Consider the following 26,501-nt stretch of genomic DNA (forward strand, 5'->3'; position numbering starts at 1 on the left):
CAGGGCCCACCACCAGCCGCCCCGGCCTGCGCCCTGCCACCCACGTCCGCCTTGAACGTTGCCTGGGGCCCAGATGCGTTGACGGAGCACTGACTGAAAAGAGAGCTGATGCACAGACACGGACTCCTGCGTCTGTTCTGGGAGGTTCAGGGAGCGGAATGGGGCCATTTCCGTTCCGTGGGGGCAGCAGCCTGCGCCTGGGCACGCACTCCACAGTGAAGGCCGCCCTTCCTTGTAGGGTCCCCTTTCTGATAATCTGTGCTCAGGGTACTGGGTGCCCTTCGAACTTTCTGATTCTAGGGTATGACATTCCATGGTGTTTGACTATGTACAGAAACTATTTACTGCCAGATATCCACTATTACGTTTCCTTTTTCCAAGAGATTTATTTTTTACTTTTATTTATTTTTGAGAGAAAGACAAAGAGACAGACATGAGTCGGGGAGGGGCAGAGAGAGGGAGACACAGAATCCGAAGCAGCTCCAGGCTCTGAGCTGTCAGCCCAGAGCCCGACGCGGGGCTCGAACTCATGAACCGTGAGATCACGACCTGAGCCGAAGTCGGACGCTTAACCGACTGAGCCACCCAAGTGCCCCCCTAAAAGATTTCTTGATTGGCCTGCTGTGAGCATGGGCTGGGACCCCGTATGTGGGGCAGGGCCTGGGCAGACAGGGCTTCTGGCCACACACATAGCACCTAGGGGGTCCCCGTTATGCCCACCTTCCCCACATTTAGTGCCCATGGGGTCTGTGACCTGACCCACGGTGTCCTGGGGTCACTGAAGTGGGCTTTACTTAGCTGGGTAGCAGGATGCTTTAGTCTCGCAAGTTTTTTGACAAAGCAAGGCAAAATTTTGATACGTGTTTCTCCTTTTGTTTTGTAGGTATTCGTTTGGTAAGTGGAAATCAGAAAGTGACGCCGTGGGAGTTTGGCATGTGTGTGGGGTATGTACCCGTGCGCTTTTTCTGCCTCTCGCCTCGCCTGAGAGTCTGTCACCACGTTGGCCGATGTCTGTGATCGAACCTGGAGTCCTGGCCCACGCCGGCTTCCGTGCCCGGAGCGCCGGCCCGGTGCAGACCTGGGGACGCGTGACACTGGGGTGTGCTGTGGGTAGAAGGCAGCGTCAGACGGCTGGTCGAGTGGCCCCACCGCAGCGAGCACGCAGTGTCCTCACGGATCAACACTGTTCCTTGGGTGAAGGTCAGGCCGTCCTGCAGGCCAACCCTTCTCCCCCCCAGGGCCGCGCTGAGTGCCCGGGACACCCCTGGGCAGAGGAGGAGCTCACCCAGGGCTGAGGGCGGTGGGACAGCCCGCGGCGGTTCGATTTCTTTGCTCGGTAAGGGGAGGACGTCGGGCAGTGATTCCATGCCGTGTGGGTAGTGCTGCACCCACCGTGAGCGCGTGGGTAGCGTTTGTTCAGAGGCAAGGGGGCCCCCCGGTGGATAGGGCCCAGCAGAGCCCACCTGTGGGTCTCACCTTCTCACCTGCTGATACACGGACACGTCAGCACGCTCCAAGGGGACGCGAAGAGCCACACACCCCACACCGTGCCGCCCTCGGCGCCCCAGCACGATCCCCAACCGCACGAGGAGCAACGGGCCAGGACGGCAGGCCCGTCCTGGAGGGAAACGATCCTCGACAGAGGCCATCCTCAGGCCAGCCCAGCGCAGCTGTGGGGACTGGTGACTGCACTGAGGCCCTGAAGAATGAGAAGAAGAGCTCTCAGGAGAGAAACCGACGAGATGAGAAAAGAAGCAGACGGAAAGTCGAGAACTGAAAACTACGGTGTGTGAAATGAAGGACTTCCCAGAGGGGCTGGGTGACAGTGGCACGGAGTGGGGCCTAGAGCCCCCCCCCAGGCCGCGCAGAGCTCAGGCACCCGGGGGAGAGCTCGGAGGCTGGCGGCATGTGTGCGGAGCCCCGGCACGAGGGGCAGCTGGCGACGTCCCCACGTTGGTTGGAGACACGACTGCACAGATGCAAGAAGCCCGGGGAAGTCCACACGGCGTGCGCGGGAAGGAAACTGTGTCTCCCGCGGCATTGGGTGGTGCTGACCGAGGGAAAGGGAGCGTCCTGAGAGCGGTAGGTGGGTCTGGACGCGGGTCTGGAAGCGGCCCTGAGGGCTCAGGGCCGGTGAGCGGGCGCCTCAAATGGAAGCCGGGAGCCAGGGCCCGGTGTCGGGGACTGGGTGCCGCCGAGGCGCGCTCCCTGCCCCGGGCGGCCGGGAGGGACGGGACGGAAGACCCGGCCTCCGGGAGGCGTGTGGAGCCCAGAGCGGAGTCCGCGGGTCAGCGTGGAAGACCGCTTCCTGTTCTTGCTTCGTCTGCGGCACGCCTGACTGTTTAAAGCAAAACAAGTCGTTTGCCTTCTGAGACCCGTGACGCTCCCAGAGCGGACGCACGCGACGGGCCTGACGGGGCTCGCAGGGCGGCAGGTGGACCCGCGTGGTCGTGGGTTTCCATGCTGCGAGTGGAGCTGCACACCCCGAGGAGAGTGCAGGAGGGTTCAGGGTGCGTATTGTGACCCCTCGAGCAGTCACCGGAAACACGTGGAGATGCAGGTAAAATGCTGGACAAAGTGGTGTTCTGAGAAATCCAAGTGATCTGGAAAGACAGAGAGGGGCACAGGGACAGGAAGCGTAGCCCTAAAGACCACGTCGGCGATGGCATCGGCGTCACAGACTCACGTTCCAGCTGGAAGAGGAGATCGACAGAACGCCCTGATGCCATCGGACACACGGAGGTCTGGCGGGACGGTGGGGGGAGCACGGCCGAGACAAGGGCCAGAGGCCGGGGGCTGTGCTCATGCCAGCACAGACAGAGGTGAGGAGCCGGCACGGCCAGGACACGGGGGACGTGTCCTCATTCCTGAGAGCACAAGCGGCAGTTGGCGGGGACGCAGGCCGTCCCCTGCGGGACCACGAGTGACGCAGGAGGGGTGCTGGCGAGGATGGCCTGAGGGGGCTGCCAGGTGTCTGGCAGAAGGTCCGGCAGGAAGCGGCCCGCCCCGGGGATCGCGTATGTCCTGTTCAGGCCCCCTGGGACACCCACAAGCACACCAGCCCCGTCCTGGCCATCTGCAAGCAGGACTCTGAGAAGGAGACAGCGTCCCCGACAGCCGTCCCTCCCATCCCACGGGGAGCGGGGGCTGGGTGCTGTGCGAGACCACCTCGTGGCCTGACCCACGCGAGCCCAGTCAGTGGAGCAGCTGCAGGGTCTGAACCCCCAGCGCCCGCTCGGGAGCGTGGGGCCGTGACCGGTTTCACCTTTGAGCCCGAGAGCCCGGGGGGTTGGCAAGGAGAGGCCCCCGCAACTGTCCCAGACGTGGCAGCTCCGAGCTCCAGCCTGCGGGCCTCCCTGGGCGCGCGAGAAGGCCTGGGGCAGGCAGGGCAGGAAGCCGAAGAGGGTCTCCCTGGTGGCCCCGTGCTGGAGGGAACAGACTGCCCTGGGGCAGGGACATCAAGCCCCGAGGCCCCGGGGAGGGGGGCTGAAGCAGAGGCCGTGTCCTGGTGAGGGGCCGCAATTGTGCTGCCACTCAGCTGCCCAGTGGGCTGGAGGGGGTCAGGAGGAGGCTGGGAAGGGCCCTCCTCTGCCGACGGGTGGGCAAGGGCCATGGGGAGAGGCTGCCCCCAGGCCCCGTGCTGGGGTCGCTCACAGAGCACAGTCGGTTTTCCGGCCAGATGACCCCGTCCCGCCGACCCTCCCTGCCGGACCACAGCCTCACTGCAGACGCTCACTTCTGGGTAATCACTTCCTCTCCGGACCCACCGTTTCTCTACACAGCGTTTGACCTAAACAAGAATTTCTAGATGTACGCACGCAGGGGGAAAAGGAGCCTGCAGGCAGCAGGGGTGACCCCGATATTGGAGCCGTCGGGGAAGGAAGGGGTGGGTCTGTCTGCCCCAGCAGGAGCCACGACGGTGCCCACTCACAGACGCCCCGCCCGGCCCGCCCAACAGAGCAGCAGACAGGGCCGGCAGGGGCGCTGGGCACAGGGTGTCCTTGCTGGCCGTGCAGTGGGGCGGGGCGCACGCCAGCGGGGACAGCAGGCAGAAGAACGTCGAAGGAATAGAAGCCGAGGACTGTCCAGACCCGAATGAAGGGCGCATGCCACAGACCCTCCCACGCACGTCGTGGTCAGACGGGTCAGGACCAAAGAGGACCAGAGCAGCTTCCTTGCGGCCAGCGGTGCCACAGGCACAGCACTGCGCACCCCTGTCAGTGCCAGAGAGGAGGGAGGACCCCCCGGCCGGCCACGCCGCGTCCTCAACAGGAAGGCACGTGCGGGCTCTCCCCGCTGCTCTGCCGGGGCTGCTGAGGGCTTCTGCAGGCAGAGACGCTTGAAGTCACAGAAATGGGCATCAACTCGAAGGAAGAGTGTCGGATTCTGGCAAGAGGAACACGAACACGGACTGTTTCTCCGATCTTGAATTACCTTAAAAGGTGGGTGACAAAGCCGGAGTCGAAATTTAAAATCGAAAGTGAGGCTCTCCGTCTGCCCTGGGCCCGTGTCCCTCACCAACTTCTCAGCCGGCCGGGCACCCTCGGTGTCAGGGGCGGCCAGCTGCGTCCGCGTGCGGCCTTCCTTCTCGGGCTTGTGTCTTGAACTTTTCGGCCAGAAGAGAGCAGGGATGGTTCCCCGTCCCCCTTGCCCGTGGAGCGCTTCTTAACCGTAAGAGCGAGTTAGTACCCTGCCAGCCTCATGCGGTTGGGAGCAGGGGAGGCTAGAAGTCTGGGCGTGAAGTTCGCCGTCGGCGAGAGTGTTAGGGTCCACGTGACTGCGAGACACTCCTCCAAGAAACCTGCCTTCTCCCTCTCGTCTTGCTAAAATCTGCTTGATTTACCTGCGGCTGCGGGAGTATTGTTGTTTTCCAGTTGTGACTGAGACCCGGCAGACCCTAACTCCTTTTCCAGGTGGGAAAAGCGCCCGTGCCCTGAATCCGGGGCGGTTACCATAGCTACCATAAAATCGGCGGTCGTGAAGCCAGAGGACGCGCTCGCCTGTGGCGGTGAAGCGGCAGGTGTGGTGGCCGAGGTTCGCGGCCTGCCTCCCCCCGAGGCGACGAGGCTTTGGGAGACCCGTGCCGGCCCCTCTGCCAAAGCCCCCGCGCTTAGGAGAGCTGCGTGGGGAGGGGGCCGCAGGAGGCCTCACGTGGGAAATGGAGGCAGAGCCCAGAGCCCCAGCCCCTCCGGTCCCCGGGGTTGGCGGTGCCCGAGCCTTGCGGGCATCTGTGAGGCCGCGAGGGCGTCCTCGGCGGGAACACTGGCGTCGGGAGACTCGGGCAAACAGCCACCGTTTTGCTCCGAGTTTAAACAAGTCTGCCCCCCATCCGTGCATCCGTGGGCGCTACCTGGCACTCGTGAGCCCCAGCTGTGTCGCCGGGAGCCGGTGGCGCTGCTGACACGTCTCCCGTGGAAGCAGGCCCCCGAGGAAGAAGGCGGCGTGTGGGGTGCGCTTGGTGCGGCCCCTCTGCGTCCCAGGCTGCTCTCTCCCTCGCTAATCTCACAGGACGACAGCCACCGGCCCGGCCACCAAGCCCCAGAGCCACCAAACGGAAAGGACTCAGGCCTCCGGGCGGGGGCCCGTCGGCCTCACCTGGGGCTGCCCGCAGGAACTCGGTTCTTACGAGGAGCAGGCCCTCTGGGCCTGTGTGTACGCGCCGTTCTGGGTTCGTTTTAGTTACATTTATCGTGTCTCTATTCTGCAAAGTGGACTTTGACGAGGCCGCGCCCGCACTGGGTCTCGCGCCGAGCGCTAAGCTGCACGGGGTACACGTTCCCGGAGAACTCGGGCCCCGGCCCGCGGCCCCCGGAGCTGCTCCGTCACCAGCCGTCGCGGGGCGGCTTGATGAGAGTCAGGTGAGACCAGGTGCGGCTCCTTAGCCACACCTGCGCCACGGCAATCGCTCGGCAGCCACGTTGGGCACGCACGGCACAGCCCGCTTCCGCCCCCGTGGGAAGTTCTGGGCGCTCGCCGGCCAGGCCGTGAGCGGGCACGGCTGTTTACCTCTGCGGACTCAAGCTGCCGCCTTCTCTGACCCTGTAAGGACGTGGTAGGTGAGATATAACTCCCTTCGGTTTGGGAGGAGGGCCGCGGGGCCACGTCCTCTTTCTAGCGCCTTCCCCTTGTTCAGAACGACCACACGTTTCTCAGGATGTCCAAGTGTCTGGAACATTTTCCACGGTCCTGAGGGCCCGCTCCCCATCGTCAGTGGCACCTGCTGCTGTCCCGGGACCCGGGCCCTCGAGTGCCTGTTTGCAGCCGGCTGGGACTCCGGCTAAGGTGACGGTCAGGGCAGTAGGGCTGTTTGCTCCAGGACACATGAAGGCCACTGTTAACCGGGTGCTAGGAGGCTGCTTTGCCGCTTGTTTCTCTGCCGAGGCTCTCCGTGTGGCTGTGCCTTGAAGGCCACTGGGTTGGTAACTCTTACTTCAAAGAGTGGGTGTAAAGGTAATTAATTCAGGTCCCCTGTAAGTGCTGTTTCCTGCTCCCCAGCGGAAAGTGCTCTTTGATGATCATGAGCTCAGGGTGGGGCCCTTGCGCCGTCCTTGAAAGCCGTGTAGCAACCAGCAGGCCGGGCCGGCTGGTATTTCCGGTCTTTTCTGCCCAGAAGGGGCTGCTCTTGGCCCGCAGCCTCCCAATGTGGCCTGAGGCCTGATGGCCACCTGTTTTGGGTGAGGTGGGGACCCAGGAAGGGCCCCCTGTCCTCGGGACTGAGTCGTGCGGCTTCCCCCCAGTGTTGGTGCCGATGCAGGGCTCCACCCCTCCGGGCCTGGGCCGGCCGCGGGCACCAGGGGAGGCCAGCTGGCGGCTGCAGAGGGGACAGGCCCCGTGACCTGGAGCTGAGCCATCACAGGGCCCTTGTGCCCAGACACACACATGATGAGACCTCTCTGCTATTCGAGGCCCTGAGGCTTCTGGAGTGTCTCCGGCCCTAGAAAGGATCCGGTAACTTGGATTGCGATTTTAGCTTGAGGGACCCCAGCATGTGCTGGTGTTGGCCTCCAGGCGGTCTCCCAGGCAGGTCCGGGTCCCCACCTCCCCCGACACTGATCTTCTATCAGGAGCTTCGGGAACCTTGGTGTTCACGTGGGCATGTGCTCCCTGAGCACGTTCGGTTTACGCCATAGTCTTCTTTCAAGGGGGTGGTATTTCCATAGCTTTTCGTCATTCTGCCTGTGGCCGCACGGGCTGTGTTTTTTGTGTTTTGGTGCTGTCGTGGTTAAGGTCCTTTGTTGAGGGGCGTGGAGATCTGGCCCCTTCCTTCCGAGGCTCAGCAGCCCAGCTGGGGCGGGAAACAGCAGGTAGAAACTGATACAAGCCCCTCAGGCCGCGTGAACGCTCAGACGTTCGTTAGTGCCGTTAGCGCTGCCGGGACAGTGGGCAGCTGCGGTCCCAGGCCTGCTTCGTTTCCTCAGGTGCGGCTCGCGGCTTGAAACCTCACGCGGTGCTTGGACACGGGAAGCAAGTCAGCAGCACGGGTCCTCCTGCGTCAGACCGCCCAGGCACCCGTCCCTGGGGCGCGAGGGGTCTGAGAGAAGGATTCCGGCGGGCTCCACGGCTCGGGACGTTCCTTTGTAGGAAAAGAGCATTCTGTTTTCACTGCAGGCCCGTCTGGCCGAGAACAAGATGCGTCAGCGACGCTTGGTTTCGGAAAGCAGCTCAGTGGATGAGCTACTCATTTATCCTGGTGTGCTGAACGCCGGGTGTAGTCCTCACCGGCAGGGCCAGCCGCGGGCCACGGGGCCAGGAAGCAGGACCCTGGAGGAGACTGGGGGCTGACCGCCATCTCCTGAGGCCAGGAGGGCTGGATGGCAGCAGGAGGACCGTGGGTGGGCTATGGGGACGGGGGGCGGGTGCACCGTCGGTGTTTCGCGGCACTCAGAGGTGCAGGTGGGGCGCACACGTGCCGTGCGGGGCGTCAGGGGCGAGCGAGTCCCTGCAGGCTGTGGCTGTGCTCACAGAAGCAGCCCCCCGGGCGTTTGGCACTCTCCTCCGGTCGCTGCTGCCTCATTAGGTGCGCTTTTCAGGCAGGTCCTGTGCTGGCATCGGTGCGAATGTGGCCTGGACCCTTGAACTCCGGTGTCTGTCCCAGCAGCACCTCCCACCAGCCGTCGTGAATTAAATGCTGCTTGTGACCCCTTACCCTTGCTGCTCTTAAATTCGTGCTTTAAAAACAGCTTAATGAGGGGTTTACTGGTCCAATTGGAAGTTTTTATTAAAACCTATTAGTGCTGGAGCGGCGCTCGCCTGCAGGAAGCGATTAGACCGCCTCCGAGGGCCGGGCGGACTCTGTGACAGCAGATCCCACCAAACCGTCTCCAGACCCTTGTGTCCCAGCTCTGCGCTTTGCCCGGATCTCATATCCTCTGCTCTAATTGATGGTTCTTCTAATTCCCTTCCCAGCCCCCAAGCCCGAGAAAGCAGTTTCTCGTAATCGCATTACTCCCATAATCAGAGGCAGCCTCTCCTGTCCTGGCCTGTGAGCTCGCCGGGCTGTGCAGCCTCTCGGGGGCGTCTTTCCCTGTGGTTTCCGGGGTGCTCGGGCTTGACACAGCCACTCTCCTCGCATGGCTCCATGGGTGTCCGCTCGCACTCTCCTTGCTCCCCGCCAGTGACACTGGCCGCTCAGCATTGTTTGGATTTGGTCTCTTGTCCGCTTGGGTCCTTAGGAGGGACAGAGAAGCCCGTGCCAGGTGGTCTTCAGAGGTCCCGTGTGACCTGCGTGGGCTGGGAAGCATCTCAACTAGCAGGCATAGCCCTTTCCAGAGTGAGAGGAACCGTCTTGAATGGCTTCTGCCCTTTACCCACTGTGAGCAGCCCTGGCTGGCCACGACCGCCTGAGAGGCCCAGAGACCTCCTGTTGTCGGCCTGTGTTGGGTGTTCTCCGTAGTGACCCGGGCTGCCTGGAATTTCTGGTGCTCTCTCCATCAGGGTCTTGGGGCTGGTCCTGATCCAGGGGGAGCCTTGTTTTCTTTTTTTTTTAATTAAAAAAATTTTTTTTTTAATCTTTGTTTATTTTTGACAGAGAGCGTGTGAGCAGGGGAGGAGCAAAGAGAGAGGGAGACACAGAATCCGAGGCAGGCTCCAGGCTCTGGGTGTCAGCACAGAGCCTGACGTGGGGCTCGAACCCACGAACCGTGAGATCATGGCCTGAGCCGAAGTCAGACACTCAACCGACTGAGCCACCCGGGTGCCAGGGGGAGTATTCTTTTTTTTTTTTTTTTTTTAAACATTTATTTATTTTTGAGACAGAGAGAGACAGAGCATGAACAGGGGAGGGGCAGAGAGAGAGGGAGACACAGAATCTGAAACAGGCTCCAGGCTCCGTGCTGTCAGCACAGAGCCCAATGCGGGGCTCGAACTCACGGACGGTGAGATCATGACCTGAGCCGAAGTCGGACACTTAACCGACCGAGCCACCCAGGCGCCCCCAGGGGGAGTATTCTTGCCTCATTTCCGCCCCCACCGGCCCCGCCATCCTCTCTTTGCCTGGCTGGCTCTATCGGCACACCACTGTTCCCTTCTCCGGTCCCTGGGGTCACCAGTGCAGGGAGACCATGCTCCTGGAGAGAAGGAGCCGTCCTGAGGGGCTGCGGCCCCGGGGGTCACTGAAGGCGCTCCTGGCTGTGACCCACGTGGCACAGTTGCCCCCCGGGGTGTGCAGTGTTCAGCCCAGCGTGTTGAAGGGGGAAAGTCAGGTCTGGGGTGCCGGGGCCCCTTTGGGCAAGTCTCTCAAGGTGCTGGGTTCTCCTCCCTCGTGTGCACACACCGTACATGGTGCTGTTTCCCAGTGTGGTCTTTTGCATCTTCGGTCTGCTCCTTCCCCCGGTAACCCCTATCTTACCGTATTCTCTTACCCTGACGCCTCCTCAGATCTGTGTGCGAACACATGTGCGCACACGCTCAGGTGAAGGTCACCGCACACCCAGATGGGGCCGATTATGGGCCATTCTCTTCACTTAGGACTATCTGGTGAGAATTACTAAGACCTAGAAGAAGATCTGTTTTAAAGACCTTTCTTCCTTACGTGATCACTAACATTTTGCTTATTCTCCATTTTCCCCATCACATCTAGCTACCCATTTCTATTTCTGAAACTTGCTTATCTCTTTAATATGCAGAACTCTAGGATAGAAAAGAAGCATTTTGTTGCTTTTATTCACACTTCTAGTTCTGAATCCATGTGGGTGGCTTTTGTCTGCAATGCTTCTAAATTGCCTTTTATTTTTATTAAATTGTGTAGATGTGGATGTTTGACTAGCATTTGCTTTTGGGGGGCTTTTGGATTTATTTCCAGTGATTTGAAATAGAAATGTGGAAAAGGGTTTGTATCCAACTTAAGACTTTAGAACAGGAAAGTTGTTATAGATTAAATGCGGCAGAGCCATGTGCTTGGGAATTAATCCAGTGTCTCTTGTCAGCCCATGTTTGTGATGGTGACATCACGTTTGATGAACTGTTGAGTCTCCCGGATGCTGGTCCCCTGGGGGTTGAGAACCATGGTTTTATCACCACCCTGTTTTCTGGAGACTTGCTGAAGTCCCTGCGGCCAGGGTCTGTCCGACTGCCACACACTCTTCCCCCACACCCTCCTGCTGTTACCATTATGGCTGCATGCTATTCGGAGTGGCCTTTCCACCCCTACCCCCAGCTGTAGTTCTAGCTCAGCTCCTGGGCACTCCTGAGTGCTTGTCTGTTCCCTCCTTTATCCCTGTGGTCAAAACAGCCGTAGGTTGTCTCCATGGTGGGTCTTTTCAAATAACTGGTTTTATCTGATTTTTTAAAAAATGTGTTCTAGCTCATTAATTTTTACTTTTTATAGGTTGTTTCCTCTTTCTGGGAGGAAAGGGTTTATTATTTCCTAAGATCTTGAGTTGATTGTTTAACTCATTAATTTTCCATCTCTTCTTACCTGCTAATGAAAGCATAGAGGCAGGTGACCACTCCCCTCTGTGTCTCTGGCCACCCACCCTGCCTGTTTGAGAGTCCAGGGTCTTCCTGATAATGGCACACAGTATACTTTTATAATTGTCAGTGCTGATGTCTCTTTGGTCCAAGTGCTGTTTAGAGAAGAGCTTCCAAAGTCCCAAGCCCTCAGGGTTTTGTAGGGTACCTTTTGTTGACCAGTTTCTGATTTTATTACACTGTGAGCAGATAATTGGGCCTTAAGATTGTTCTTCTAATTCTAAGAAACATTAGAAATGTGCGTGGACTAGGAAGAAAGTGTATGTCACAGCTTATAACAAAAACAGCAGTGTCTTTTACCTCTGCTCACCCCCATTCTGTTTCCTGGAGCAACTCCTTTACTTTTTTACCATTGCTGGTATTTATCTCCATATTTCTGAATAATACATTTATGGAGACTATTCTTGGTGTATCACTTAAGCTTTTTTCTATATTCTTCCTATTGTGAATGATAAGGATTACTCTCCCTCCCATATCCTTCTCTTTCCCTCATCTCAGTACAAGTGTGTCACAAATATAGTATATGAAATTCATATTCAGTCTTTACACTGTGTAAATGTCATCTGCTGAGCCAACAGTAAATTGTGCTCACTTGTTTCTAGTAACTCGTTGTTTTCCCTGGAGTTAATAGTTGCCTCTTCTTTTTTGGTTTGCTTTGTTTTTCATCTCTGATCATGCTTTAACATTTCATTCCAAATTCACCAACACAACTGTTTGACTTCTTCCAATACGATTTTTACTGAATCAAACATATTAGATAATCTGTCACTTCCTTTCCCCATTCCCCACCCCCTTCATAGAGATTTTTTCTTGGGAACTATTACCACCTGGAGTGGATGCTTTATAGGTCTCTGGATTTGGAGACTGCGGGGCAGGTTAACTCTTTGCCAGATTGGGTACCACTGACCTATTTGTCCTTCTTCCCATCTTCGAGATCTTTATAGTTCACAGAGACAGGTACCTGCAGTTGTGCTGGGGTAAGGCTCAGAGACACAGCTACTGGTCCACAGCCTTCTTCCCCATGTATATTCTAGAGCGTTATTCTTCCTTAGGAAGAATCATTTTTAAGCCCATGTTTTGATCACATTTTTTTTTATCACATTTGATCTCATTTGGTCATAGCTAAAAGCAACTGGTGAGATGGGTCCTTCCCTTTACTTCTGCAGCGTTAGCAGTCGCCTGTCTGAGGCAGGAGGAACCGTTGCCCCCATGCTCCTTCCCTGCCAGGTAAACACTGATGTGTCCTGAATCACAGTGAACAGCTGGGAGGCCAGAGAATGGCTTTGGTCTCCTCAGACACCATTGCAGCCACTGGCTGGCCTGGAACCTCCCGAGTCTGGCGTGTGTCCCTGGAGCTTCCTGGCTCCGATGCCCCATTGTTGGATGCAAGAGGAACACAGCATCGGCAAGCCTGACCTTTGCCAACGCCACTAACAGGGAGAGGCATTGTTAGGTTAGCCCTGGAGTAGCAGCTGTGTGCCAGTTTCTTTTGTAAATGCTTTGATATTTTAAAACAGAAATTTTAAGCGAGGAAGCCATGCTTTGTTGCTGTTACAATAGCAGCTCTTGTCTGTGTGGATTCATTGAATGGAGACACTGATACCGGTGCAGTTTTAGTGCCGTTAATAGTTCCTAAGTGTGTACAACGCATCTCTTCTTAATGGCTTGTGTCCTCTTACTGAGAATTTTATACCTCTTTTAAAGCACGATCCCTGTACTTATTATGGGCATGTGGTTGGTCTCATATTTAAATACCTTTGGGGGCGCCTGGGTGGCTCCGTCGGTTGAGCGTCCGGCTTCGGCTCAGGTCATGATCTCGCAGTTCGTGAGTTTGAGCCCCACGTCGGGCTCTGTGCTGACGGCTCGGAGCCTGGAGCCTGCTTCCGATCCTGTGTCTCCGTCTCTCTCTGCCCCTCCCCCACTCACATTCTGTCTCTCTCAAAAATAAACGAACATTAAATACCTTTGACAAGGAAGAGCACTGCTGGTTTTCCATTTGGTATTAGCCTTGATGAGTAGCTTTTGAACATTTGGAAGACTGACGTGCGGACAGGATTGTGATTAATTTTTGTACCACATCCATTCACACTTGCCTCCACACTGGCTGCTCCCACTGTGGGACAGTGGCCCCCAGGGCCACATGCCTCTCTCCAGTCCACCTCCTGCACCTGCACAGCCGTGCTTCCCAGCCCCGGGCCCCGTTTCATTTTTCTCCAGCCCACCACCCTCTGACATGGGTCTTTGCGTTATCTGTCGGCTTATCATCTCTCCACCTGCCTTCCTCTCACCAGAGAGTCCGCGCATGAGGGCTGGGGCTTCACGGGGTCCCCCCACCACCACAGCACATAGGACGGGGAGGGGCTCGATCACGGCGTGGCTGGTCCCTGGTGAGCCTGTGCACGGGTCCACACTCGGATGCCGCGAGAAGGCAAGCGGTCTGGGTTTTTCTAGGCTGGCACATTCTTATGTTGTCACTCTTCTCAAGGCCGCTGGCAGCTCAGGGCCCTATGCTCGGTGGAGGGTGTGACTTGGTGTATGGAGAAAACGCATTGGTTTTTTTTCGATGACGTGTCTCCGGAACTCAGACCGCCAGCACAGCCGCAGCATGCGTTCTCGTGCTTCTGAGAGATGGCTGCGTTGAAGCACGTGCGGCCGTCGTCCGGGACGTGGCTGGCCCGGCAGCGTGACAGCCTCGGGTCTGGGCACACAGCACCTACTCCTGCTCGGCCCTGAACTGGGCACAGAAGCGCCGAGCAAGAGGACCACAGTCCGTAGGCTGAACGCAACCAGAGGCAAAGCATAAAATGGAAAACTAACGGTGGAGCCAGAGGCAGCCTCCGAGGCGCCGTCTGAGGTCCGTGCTCCTCGGTAAGAGCCAGGGTGGCTTCGGGGTTAGCAGTGGCACGGCCACACTTTGTTCCCGGGTTTCCAGGGTGAGGGGGGCTCCCGTACAAGGCAGAGCCCCCGAGACCCGGTCCTCTTCATGACGGCCAGGCGCGTGCCCGCCCTGGGGCGGGGCCCAGCCGGGCGCTGACCCGAGGCTGTGGCTTGTCCCTGGCGAAATGGTGCCAACAGGACCTCTGAAAAGGTGGTCTTGACATAGTTTCTGACTCAGAAAAGTTGCAGAGTCCCCGTCAGCCTCCGCCCTGCGTCCCCGCAGGTGGCACGTAACTGGTGGAACAGAGACGTCAGCACTGGCGGGACGGTCAGCTCGACGAGACCGTGGTTGGGTGTCTCTAGCTTTCCCACCAGTGCCCCCCAGTCCCGGGGCCCCTCCTGGGCCACACTGCGCATGACGCCTCGTCCGCTTTGCCCTCTGGGGTCTGTGCCAGCCTCCCGGACTCTCCTGACTTTGACAGTTGTGAGCAGTTCTGGTCACTTACTTGGTACAGCGTCCCTCAGGCTGGGTTTACCTGGTGTTTCTCGTGACGAGACAGGTCACGGGGCGGGGTGGGGGGGGTGCGCTTCTCATCACCAGATCAGGTGCCTGAATCCTCACGACTCCCCGCAGGTGATGCTGACCTGGATCACCTGCTGAAAGTGTGTTTCCGGGTGTGTCCTGTGTCGGGTGCATTTTCCCGTCCCTCCTCTGTCCTCTGGAAGCCGGTGTCTGGGCCCCGCGACCCCAGGGGAGGGAGGACTCAGCGACACCCTCAAATGACTCGTGTATGTACATTAAAGCCACATAGTCGCTATTGAAAATTGGGGGAGTTTCTTGAAGTTATGTGATTACCCTGTTTTTCCTTCAGGGTTTGTCCCCTGACTTTAGGCTTCCCTGTGGCCGTCATTACTGTGACGTCCTGGAGGTGATTTTCCGGTTTCCATCATCCCTTCTGCTGTTGTGAATTGCAGTTCCCCTATGAGGAGGAGCTACCCTTTCTCCCCCATTTCTTTACTAAATACTTGTTAATGTCGCTGTGGCTCCTCATTCTATTCTCACAGACTGGGATCCAGCACCACGAGGACCTGCTCTGGTGCTCATCGCCCAGCCTTAGCTGCGGGGAGCCCCGAGGCTGGCTGCCACACCCTTATTGAGCCCCCCCCCCCGACTTCCCAGCCCTACGGGAGCTGCAGGCCCATCCGGTGATTTCCCTTCTGTAGCCCTCGATTCAGCTCTTTCCCCAGGGGCCTTGCTTCTCTTTCACGGAGAACCGCGTCAGACACCAAGATCCGGGTGCTGGGTGTGCTCGTGGCTGACGGGGTGACACTGCTTCTGTGCCCCACGCCGGACAGAGCCAGGAAGGGTGTGAATGCTTACAGCGCACCACTGACCAGCAGCGAACCACTGTCGGGACCTAGGTGAGCGTCAGAGGAGCCCATCTCAGGTGCCGCACACAGCGCGATCCTGGCTGGGGGCTGGGGAGGGGGCTGCCTACACGCAGACGGTGATGGGGGTCTCTCGGGTCTACGCCTGGGTCAACACCACGGAACCCAGGGCAAGGAGTCTACGGGAACGGTGCGATGCTCATCGGTTTGCTCTGAACCTACAACTGCTGTAAGAGTTTAAAAGTACACAGCACAAAGGATAAGTTTTAGCACATTAAATCTTTAAAAAGCCACGTAGGACGTGTGGGGAAGCCAAATAGGAACTATAACAAATGAACCCGTTGATAAACATGCAGCGTTCACACACACGTATGTGCGTGTTCTACCTAACACGTCTTCTACGTTACATGTTGTGTGTGTGTTACGACGTGTGCGTAGGCATCTACTAAGTAACTGCACTGAGGGGTTGAGGAAGGTGTTTTCACGGCGTGCCCGGGTCTGGTACGCAGATGCGTGAGACGGCGTGGATGTCACGGCTCTTATCATCAGGAGGGGTGTTTTGAGAACAAACTACTAAGCCACTGTGAACAGTGAGCAGTTTGCTGAGCGGTTTTACGTAGCTAAGCACGTAAAATAATTCAGCCCAGTGGTGACGAGAGACGGTTGTCAAGCCAACAAGCAACTGCTGTATCCAACAGTGGCATTTGGAGGGACTGTCTACGGCAGCGCTGGGGGCGGTGGGGCAAGCGGGGACTGCCGGGAGCACAGGACTTGGTGCAGCCTCCTTGGAGGACGTGTGGCTGCCCAGTTACACATGTGCCTGCCGGTCACCAGCCTCGCTTCAGGATGTTCTGCGGCAGGATTAGGGTGTGCGGACAAACTGCGAGGGGCTCAGCACCGTGTTCGTGGCAGGAGAAAATGGAAATACACTTGAAGGTTCAGCTGTGGAGAATCAGTTAAAATTACATCTCTGCATTACTAAACACCACGATGTAATGACACACAAAGATACTTAAGATATGTTAAAATGGGTTTTAAATTGTATATACTACATCCCATTTTTAAAAATATTTTATTTTTATTTATTTCTGAGAGAGACAGAGCGTGAGCAGGGGAGGGGCAGAGAGAGGGAGACACAGAATCCGAAGCAGCTCCAGGCTCCGGGCCGTCAGCACAGAGCCCGACGCGGGGCTCGAACTCACGAACCACGAGATCGTGACCCGAGCCGAAGTCGGACGCTCAACCGACTGAGCCACCCAGGCGCCCCTAAAATATTTTAAGTCATCCCTAAACACAGCATGGGGCTTGAAATCAACCCCGGGATCCAGAGTCACATGCTCTTCTGACTGAGCCAGCAGGCACCCCTGCAATTTGCTTCTACAAAAATCTTCCAAAATTATTTTGAAGTATACGATCAGGGAATTAGTAAGATTTACCTCTGGGTGGTCAGACTGCTTTTCTCCTTAGTTCCAGTTTATCTTCAGTGAACATCTTTGCTTTTGATTAAGGAATAATAAACTTGTCTTAGTATTTACTGAGTTGCTTCTAATAAAATGAGGTCAGTGGTGGATCAGATGTGAGCAGATGTGAGCTGGGCACAGGACTGGAGGAGCCCGGGTGGGGGCGGCCAGAGGAGGAGAGGGAGCCAGTGAAGCTTTGCCTGAGGGGCGCAGGGAGGTCCGCTCCCAGCCAGGTGCCCTTGGCCGGGTGAGAAGTCCTTTCCTCTCCTGGGACCGGGTGCTTCACGGCGCTCGTGGCTGGAGGCGGGACAGGGGTGGGGGTCGGGGGCCGGTTCTGAGCGCAGGGACTGCGGTGGCCTGCCGGTGCTGGGGGCTTGGGAGGAGTGAAGGTTTTCAGAGGACCGCAGGGTGTTGAGACCAGGAAGGGACCCTCGGATCGGTCTCCTGTCTGGACGGGTCCGAGCTTGCCCTGTGCTCTGTGCTGCTGCTGGCAGGAGACGCTAGACGCAGGCGGTGCCTGGAGGGTCCAAGGAGGGGTCAGGGAGTCCTGGGCATTGACTAGGTGGGGAGGGGCTGGCAAGGCCGGAGAGACGGTGGTCTCCGTCGAGCCAGAGCCACGGATGAGGGCCGGTGTGGGCGTGGGAGTCCGGGTGAGTCCGGGTGAGGAAAGCAGGACAGCGAAGTACTTCCTGACCGATATTTAGTGCTGCGGGTGCTCTGGAGTTGGTCCCCAGAGCCGGGGGAGGCGGGGAGGGGATGTGCTGCGTGGCGCCCGGTGCCTCCGCCGGACGGGTGAGGTTACTGCCCTCCTGTCCACTCAGTCTGTGCCGTGTCTCAGGTTTTGTGTGTTTGGGCGGCAAGAAACCTCCTCCTATCTGAGCGAGAGCTGTGCGATGTGCCTCAAAAAAGGCCAGGGCTTGGGGATGAAAGCAGCGACTCAGGAGACAGGAAGCCGTGCTTCTCGCCACGCCAAGTGGCGCTCTCCGGGCCTCAGAAGTTTCCGGACTCCCCACGGCTCGGCCCCTTCCCAAATTCTAAGCATGTACGTGGTTCTGTTGCGAGACTCGCGCGAAGGTCCCGCCCCGGCACGGCGCCCGTTCAGAACGCACACCACGGCGCAGCCCGCGGGGGAAGGCTCGCGCCCGCCACCCCATCAGGTGGCTTCGGGACCCGGTCCGGGATACTTGGCTCAGCATCAGCAAATGGACAACTCTCTGGCTTTTTCCCCGTTTTGATCGTGCCAAAATCAGCAATTACAGTCATAATCCCCGAGGAAAAGAACAACTGAGAAAATAACAGGTGGGCCCGAGCCCGGGGCGGGTGTGAGCCCCAGGGGGCTTTGCATGTGCAGGCCCTGCGCTTTGGGGAGCACGGTGCCGCCTCTCACATGGCCACTGGACTGGAGCAGAGTCCTCGATCTTCTTGGGCGACGTGGCTGTCGTGCGCCAGGCTCCTGGATCCTCCCCTTCCTTCCTTCGGGCCCTATGTGACACCCCGCGTGCGCTTCTGTGCAGAGAACACGCTTCTGCCCTTTGCCTGCTCCCACGCCAGGCCGTCCGGGGCGGCCGTGACAGCTGGCGCACCACCAGCCGTGTCTGCCCACCCTTCAGCCCCCTTCGGAGTCTTTGCCTCCTTACAGAAGCCAGTCCCCCTGAACATGGGTCTCCTATCTCGGAAAGAGAACTTGTTTTCCGAGCCGCACCTGAGCGGTCTGGGTAGCGGAGGCCCCCTGCTCCCACACCGTGGCTTTCCGCTGCCCTCCTGCCTCCTCTTCTGGGAAACGCGTGCTCGTGCCGCTGGCCTGCATGAGACTCGGGCATGTCCCTCGATGGCGTGGGATTTTCTCCACGAGGCTTTTAGATATCTTCTTAACAGACTTAGTCCCATAGTCGCTGTAAGTTTGGCTTCTGGGACACGCGGCAGTTTAAAACATCGCAGTTCAGTGTGTTGCGATTCACGAGCCTGCCGGCAGTCCGTCCTGGATGTCCCCGTAGATGCCGATTCCTTGCTCTGTTCTTCTTCAACTTTTGATTACGAAAACCCTCCAGCGCACACACACCATCTCCGTGTTGACGGTGACCCTGAACAGGCAGCGGCCCGGGCTTTGCTTACCGCCTCCCTTCCTGCTCGGCCGTGACGCGGATCCCACACGCTGCTGTTCCACCTGGACGCGCTTCAGCACGTGCCGCCCCGGGTGGGGTCTGTGACCATGCACCGCCGGGACACCGGGGGGGGGGGGGGGGGGAGGGGGGGACAGCTCCCACCTTCAGTCCGTGCTCGGGGACCGCCGGCTAAGCAAGCGCCTTTCCTACGGCCCCCGTGTCCGAGTGCGCACCGACACGCCCGATGGGTGCCCCCTGCAGCCTCTCCACGCCCCTCCCCCTCTGTGCTCCAGACAGGACTTGTGTAGTCCTGCACAGAGCGGACTGCTCTCCAGGCCCGGTGGGCCAGCCACAGGGCTCCCGGCTACTCCAGAGTCGGCCTTGATTTGGGCAGGAACGTTTTGTGGGTGCCGGGACTCCGGTCGCTGCCGGTCAGAAAGCTCAGGCCACCTTTCCTCTCTCTCTGCGACGGTGAGATTGCTGAGGCCACCTGTCACCAGCCTGACCTGTCCTTTAGCAAGTTCTCGGTCAGCAGCAGTGAAGGGCCGGTAGCCTTGGTGGCCAGTCTGGAGCTCACGTTCTTGTCTGTGTTTTTTTTAATGGTTATTTACTTTTGAGAGAGAGAGAGAGAGAGCGCTTGCGAGAGAGGTCACGTGCAAGTTGGGGAGAGGCCGAGAGAGGGGTTTTGCAGAGGGGCAGACAGAGGATCCGAAGCGGGTCTGTGCCCACGGAGAGCAGCGAGCCCGATGCAGGGCCCGAACTCTTGAACACGAGATCATGACCTGAGCCGACTGAGCCACCCCGCGCCCCGGAGGGTGTGCTCTGTGCTCAAATTCTGTCACTCTGCTTTTATCAGAGTTTTGCTCGGTTGGTTGGTTGATTTTTCTAAAAGTAACTTTCCTTCATCAACTGGTTGCTCTAAATCTTGTGCCTCTGAAAAACTCAAGATAAACAGGTGTTCCTTTCCCTCTTCAGCTTTTGTGACAATCACTTGGTCCCTGAGCACCTACAGGAGTCCTTTTAATGCCATTTGCAGTTGCTGCTGATGCCGTTTGATACTTGAACTCATTTTCCGTATTTTGTTTTAACTTTCCATGTAGGAGATCATAGTTTTTTTCTTCTTTAGGTCTTAGAACTTTTTATTATTTTCACAGTGGCTAAGGATAAGTGTGATTAGGACTCTTAAAATCGTGTCATTACGGGGGCACCTCAGTCTGGCAAGCATCCAATTCTTGACTTCGGCTCAGGTCACGGTCTCCTCGTTTGTGCGACCGAGCCCCACATCAGGCTCCATGCTGACAGTGCAGAACCTGCTTGGGATTCGCTCTCTGCTTCTTCCCGTTCGTGCGTGTGCTCTATCTCTCTCTAAGTAAATAAACTTTAAAAATAAATAAAAAAGGGGCGCCTGGGTGGCTCAGTCAGTTAAGAGGCCGACTTCAACTCAGGTCATGATCTCACGGTCCGTGAGTTCGAGCCCCGCGTCGGGCTCTGGGCTGACAGCTCAGAGCCTGGAGCCTGTTTCAGATTCTGTGTCTCCCTCTCTCTCTGACCCTCCCCCGTTCATTCTCTGTCTCTCCCTGTCTCAAAAATAAATAAAATGTTAAAAAAAGAAAATTAAAAAAAATAAAATAAAATAAAAAATAAATAAAAAATAAATGGCTAAAAAATAAAAAATAAAAATAAATAAAGAATAAATAGCTGCCATGTTTAAAAAAATCAAATCATATCACTATGAAAAATTTCCAGCATACCAAAAAAATAAAAATAAAGGATTATATAGTAAAAACGCATACACGGACCATCTAACTTCTACAGGTTGTATCTTACTTGATTTTTTTTTTTTTCTGTGATTTAGCTAATCTACTCACCTCTCCGTCCGTCCACCAACCCGTCGTGTATTTTGCTGCGTTTCAGAGTTAACGCCACATGGGTACACTTGAGCAGGTCATTAACTGAGCTCCAGTTAAACTGTGAACTGCAGTGTTTTAAACTGCCGTTTGTCCCAGAAGCCACGCTTAGAGTGAATATGGGAATGAATCTTTTAAAAAAATATTTAAACGCTTTGTGGAGAATCAGACACTATAGAGGGACATGTGAGAGTTTTAAACACGCCAGCAGGACGGCTCTTTGAGCTGTTCGGGTCGTTTCCCGCGACAAAGAACTCCCACACAATGAGATGCGAAGATCTTAAGCGCACACTTTGAGAGTCTGACAGACCTATACCCCTGTGTAATCCAAATTCCCATGAAGATACAGAAAATTAGCATCACTACCGTTTATGCAAAGGTAGCGTTCTATCTCAGACCGAGTCTGTAAGAATTTCCAGGAGGGACGCCCGGGTGGCTCAGCCGCTTAAGCGCCTGGCTCTTGGTTTGGGCTCAGGTCACGATCTCACGGTTTGTGGGACTGAGCCCCGCGCTGGGCTCTGCATTGGCAGCATGGATCCCGCTTGGGATTCTGCCTCTGCCCCTCCTCTGCTCCCGCTCTCTCTCTCTCTAAATAAACATTAAAAAGAAAAAACTTCCAGGACCGTTTGCACAATGCTCCCCACAAGGAGGGAAGGTTTGCTTCTTGCCTGGCTTCTCAGCTAACTTTCCAGAAGTCCTACTCAGCTGACACCTCTCTGCAGACAGCTGTGTCCCGTCCCTTCCACACTAGGGACCCTTGGTCTCAGGGGCCTGTGGGGAACTGTGTGAAGGACAGCTGGAGGACTCACCTGTCCGAGAAGATGAAATCGCAATGCCCCACATGAAGCAGGTTTTATGTGGTTAATACCAGGGAAAGTTCTGCTTTCTCATAGGCTGCGGGGTTTTTATAATGATGTCTGGTGATTTCCATTTCTTTGCTACTAACAGAAGGCTCTGAGGTCACAGTCCTACCGCTCTGATTTCTGTCCAAAGGAAAACGGCTTGCAGTCTTTTTAAGCACGGGCTATGACGGCGAAGAACTTTCTGTCTAGTGCTGCTTAGACAGACAAGCCTTATCCGTGCTGCTGACGCAGGCTGGTGGTTCTCCCTTCACACGTGTGCTGGGGTCGCTCCACTTCCTCTCTAGATCTTTCTCTCAGCATCTTCTCCGCGCAAATGATTTGGGGGCCTCGCTGTTGGCAAAGCTTGTGGATTCCCGGTTCTATTCTCAGAACGGAGAGTCCGGGAGGCGCAAGAGTCCACATCTGGTTCGGTGTCTGCTCACCTCCGTCGCTCCTGACGAGTTGCTGCCATTCACCCTGTCCCTTCTCCACACGTTGTAATGTCTCACTGTCCCCTGCTGGGGTCCTGCCTTTGGTTTACAGCAGTTAGGCCGCGTTGCGCCTCTGTGCACGTTTTTTGGATCCTGTCTTATGATTCCCTGAGGTTCTTGAATCTGTAACTTGTGTCTTTTACCAAATTTGGATAATGTTTGCCACTATCTTTTCTGTTTTTTCCTGCCCGTCTCTCTCGTCTTCTCCTAGGATTCCACCCGTGTGTATATGTAGGGCCTTCTGACGATGTGTGTTCCCCGTGCTCTTTTGTTCTCCAGGCTTTACAGAGTCTGCTCTGCGGCCTGCGTAACTTCAGTCGAGCTGTTTTCACTTGGTCCTGTCCTCTCGACGGCTCTTAGGTTCATCTGGTAAAACTGTAATGTGAGACGCTTTCTTTTTCAGCTCTCGAACTCGCTTGGTTCTTTCTTGCCCAGCTTTGTTTCTCTGCCGAGTGGTCCCATCTGTACGTGCCTCGTGGGCAGGTCTTCCTTTACCGGCTTGAACGCCCTTCGCCTGGTCTCTGCGGAGCAGGGCAGCCCGGGGAGACGCGCGGTCCGTGGCGCCGTGTGTGTTGGGCGGGCCGTGCAGGGATGGGCTGAGGCCTGGTTGTAAACGTTCCGTTCGGGGAAGGCCCTCCCTGAGAAGGGTGGCCTCCAAGCAGAGAGCTGGCCGACGGGCCGGAGAAGGGGGCGCTGGCGGTGGGGACCTGAGGCGGGCCTGGGCCTCCAGCCGGGGAGGAGAGCCCAGGGTGGAGGGGAGGGGGGGGGAGGCGAGGCGGTCAGTGGCGTGCCGGTTAGCTGTACCCTCTCCCCGCGGGCCGCTCGTGTGGGGTCTTCCTGATGGCTCACGTCAGCGGACTTAACGCAAAACCTAGTCCTCACTCACTGCGCACTGACCTAAAAGAAAGCCCTTCTGGAGACTTCTCCTGATGGCATCACAGACGTGGTGCCTGAGGATATCACTGCCCCTTCCCATCACCAAGCCACCACCCCAGGCTTCTTTGTGCACAAGGTCCGAGCAGTGCCGGCTGCCGACAGCGCCCCCCGGGGTCCTGGTTCCGTGACCGCTGCCCGCCTGTCCGCTTCCTGTCCCGCCGAACATATGCGCTGCCGAGAGCAGGTGTGTGGGGCGGGCCGCGCCTCACAGGGTGAGATAACTGGACACGCGGGCCCCTCCCGTCGGCCAGGCCCTGCCCTCCTTCAGGTGACAAGGGTGTGCCTCTTAGCAGCATCGAGGACAGCAGAAAGTGTTCGCGGAGTGTGTGGAAGATCTAGAAAAGCAGGTCACTCTTCAGGACCGTGTGGGGCGAGGGTGACCCCACTTCCGCGGGCACGGGGCTCAGCCGCAGCGCTGGAACGAGGCCCGCACCGCACAGAGCCTCCCAGCAGACCTGCCTCCCGGTGTTGTCGGAGAGCAGGGTCCCCCCCCGCCTGCCCCCCGCCGCACCGTGAGCCCAAGCGGCGCAAGCCTGCAGGGCAGGTCCAGGGTGACCTGGACACCGGGCAGCGTCTTCGGGATTGCGGCAGGCCGCTCCAAGACAAGCTCCTGGCTAATTTTCATGCCCGGCAAACAAAAGGCAGAGACACGGTAACACATCGTGCCCTTCAGCCTGATGTATGTTAAATATTTGGAATATATTAATCCTAAGAAATCTCTGTTGCTAGATCTAATTTCCGTTGACAGGAAGCATTTTCATATTTATCCAAAACCAGTAAAGCTAGCGAAGGTCATTGCTCTGAATTTTGCTCTTGGGCTAGCTGGTGACACCTGCACGGTCGTGAGCAACAGGGGACACCTGGGGCTAGGAAGTCTGGTTGCCATGGTAACCGAGCATTACTCTGCGCCGTGGACAGAGGGGGAGGGTCGCGGTGTGGGTGTGGGTCACACAGGTCACTTCCTGCTCCCTGCAGTGCCCAAGGACAGCCTTACGACACAAGATTCGCAATTTTCTAAACAATTCATAATTGGGAGCGTGCATTTTTAAAGTGAGTTTATTTGAAGCCCGAAACCTTTAACCAGCTCTTTCAAACCTATCTACGTGCCAGAAAACTCACTCCTGTTTACAATCTGATTGGACTTAAATCCCGCATCTGAAGCGTGAGGCTCGCTTCTTTCAGAGGCCGGGTCTCCCCTCGCGGGCTGTCCAACAGCAAGGTCGGCGGCCCCCCACGTGCCACGTTTGCCCCGCACAGGGTGGTTCCGGAGGATTCTGGGGCAGATCCGGAGCAGACCGGGGTGGGGGGTGGGGGCAGGAGTGTGGCCCATCTCTGGGGTGGGGCTGGAATCAGTACCGCCCGGCCCTAGTCTGTCTCCTTGGGGCAAGAGTGGCTATACAAGCCATCCTTGTGGCTGAAAGGGGTCGCCTAGGCAAGGCCCGTCTCCGTGCCCTTCCCTGCAGGCACATGTGTGATGCCTCCTGGCTGCAGCTGGTTGCCACGGCGACAGTGCCTGCAGGGGGACAGAAGGTGCCGGTTGGTACCTGTGAGGGGCAGGGTCACCCCAGAGCCGTGCCTGTGGGGTGCTCCCACCCTCAACGACACAAGGGCCCCTGGAGTTTCCGTAGCCAGCAGCCCCCTTGGGCCCCATCGGTGACTGCGCAGAGCACACTCTGGCGTGCTGCTTCATAACTTCCCGTCCTGAGATGGAACCTAGGAAGACGAAGAAAGTGACTTTCCAGGGCTCCGAGCACTCTGCAGGTGCCGAGGGTGGGGCCGCTCCTCTCGAATGACAGCCCGTCTGGAGGGAGGCGTCTTTCTCCTTTTTCCCTGTTTTTAACCCGAAGCTAATGGGTTTCCTGCTTCTCATGCGGACGGTGGCTGTCACTCTTGAAGGATCCATAGGTGCAACGCTTAATTATTCTTTCTAAGTAACTGTAATAGTTTTGGGGAAGGTAACGAGACCTCGGTTGGTATTGCCTTCCTGGAGTGGCCGTCTGCACACCTCCCGCCTCTGAAGCCTTGGTGTAGGTTGTGTTTTTCTCCCAGGTCACAAGTGGCTTAATTTGTGCCGGGTGGACCTGGACTCTGGGTGACTTCCACGCACATGTCGTGCGTGCCTCGCTCGCCAGGCGGGTCTGCCTCCCGTCCCAGGCGAAGGGATCGCCGCGGAGCGGCCAGGCCGCCGCCCCCGTCCCGCGCGGTTCTCCTGAAGGCGCCAGGCACGGGTCCGGCCTCTCAGTGCTGCATTTTCTGGATCTTGAACAGAAGAGCATCTTCACTCTCCTCACGTCCCTAAGTCCACAGGGAAGGTTTGATTTAGGGAGCAGGTGCCCCGAGCTGAGCCAGAGGGGCAAGGGACCCCCACCACTGACAGGTGAGGTCGGGAGATCCAGGCCCCGTGCGCTTCTCTCGTCGGAATACACGGAGGGCCCGAATTCCGCGTGTTGTATGGGGTCTTTCCTCGGAAGTCGCCTGCGGCTGCCCTGGCAGACGCGGGCCACACGTCACACACCGGTTTTAAATGCTGGTTCAGAAGCACCGGCCAAGAGAGCCTCCCCTCTCCGACCACACAGGCTGTCCGCAGACTGCAGGGCACAGGGCTGTGGCCGCCCGGGGACCCGGAAGACGTGGACGTGTCCCATCGACACCTCCGTGAGAGCGGCCTGCCCCACCCCCACTGCCTGTCTCCTCCTCAGAAGGGCAAACAGAGCTGGGGAGCCGCCCCGCTACCTGACAGCTGCTGGGGTGGTCACCGTCCAAGTGTCCGGTCCCGAGCACCGACCCCTCGTCTCTCACAGCTGGGGGCCTTCCCTCCGGTTTCGCAGGAAGCTTCCCCAACGCGGCCTGTTCAGCACTTGTCAGCGTTACTGGAAACAAGCCAGGAGCCACAGAAGTGAAGGTTCCAGAAACAGGTAGCTGCATGGGCCTCATGCTTCGTGGCTCCCTAGTGGGCGTTTGTGACCACTGCCCCAAAGCTACAGGCAGGGGCAGCACGTGGGCCTCATCCCCGAGGAGCATCCATTGGGGCGGAGCCTTCCGGGGGACCCCGTGGAGCTGCAGTGCTCACGTGGCACTCGCACACCAGTGAAGGGGCCAGAGTGCCCCGTCCCCTCTCTCTGCAAGAGGATACGTGTGAGCGCAGGTTGGAAAGGCACAGGCGCCCTCTCGAGTGGGACTCGTCACTGAGGTCGGGCCCCCGGTGGGACCCGCCAGTTGTGTCTGGGTCGCCCCAGCGCCCTGCCGCCCGGCCTGTGGTGGTGCCCCCGCGGCGCCCTGGCCGTCCTCATCGCGACCTCGGGGCTGCGGGAAGCCGTCCGGCTGCACCCCTGGGCATTTGTTTTCCGGGGCCGCCTTCCCGCCACGCCGCCGGAGAACAATGGTGCCTTTGTGCGGATGTGTGCGGCGCAGCTGCTCCGCCCGATGAGATCCAGGCGAGGGAAGCAGCAGCAGGTGGGTCTGTGGGCCACCCTTTCCTCCCCGGCGGTGTCGCGAGCGCTGATGGCCCGAGGGCCGGCGGCCGGGGAGG

At 57.7% G+C, this 26,501-nt stretch overlaps 1 protein-coding gene across 1 annotated transcript in view; it reads left to right on the forward strand.

Annotated features, from left to right (window-relative positions):
• Positions 1 to 26,501, forward strand: part of LMF1 (lipase maturation factor 1) — an 88,505-nt gene that overhangs the window by 19,918 nt on the left and 42,086 nt on the right. The window contains exon 3 of the mRNA XM_042972462.1: positions 884 to 894. Coding sequence (XP_042828396.1) covers positions 884 to 894 — 11 coding nt within the window. The remainder of the gene's footprint in view (positions 1 to 883; positions 895 to 26,501) is intronic.

Source organism: Panthera tigris, chromosome E3 (genome assembly GCF_018350195.1).
Source record: "Panthera tigris isolate Pti1 chromosome E3, P.tigris_Pti1_mat1.1, whole genome shotgun sequence".
Lineage (NCBI taxonomy): Eukaryota > Metazoa > Chordata > Mammalia > Carnivora > Felidae > Panthera > Panthera tigris.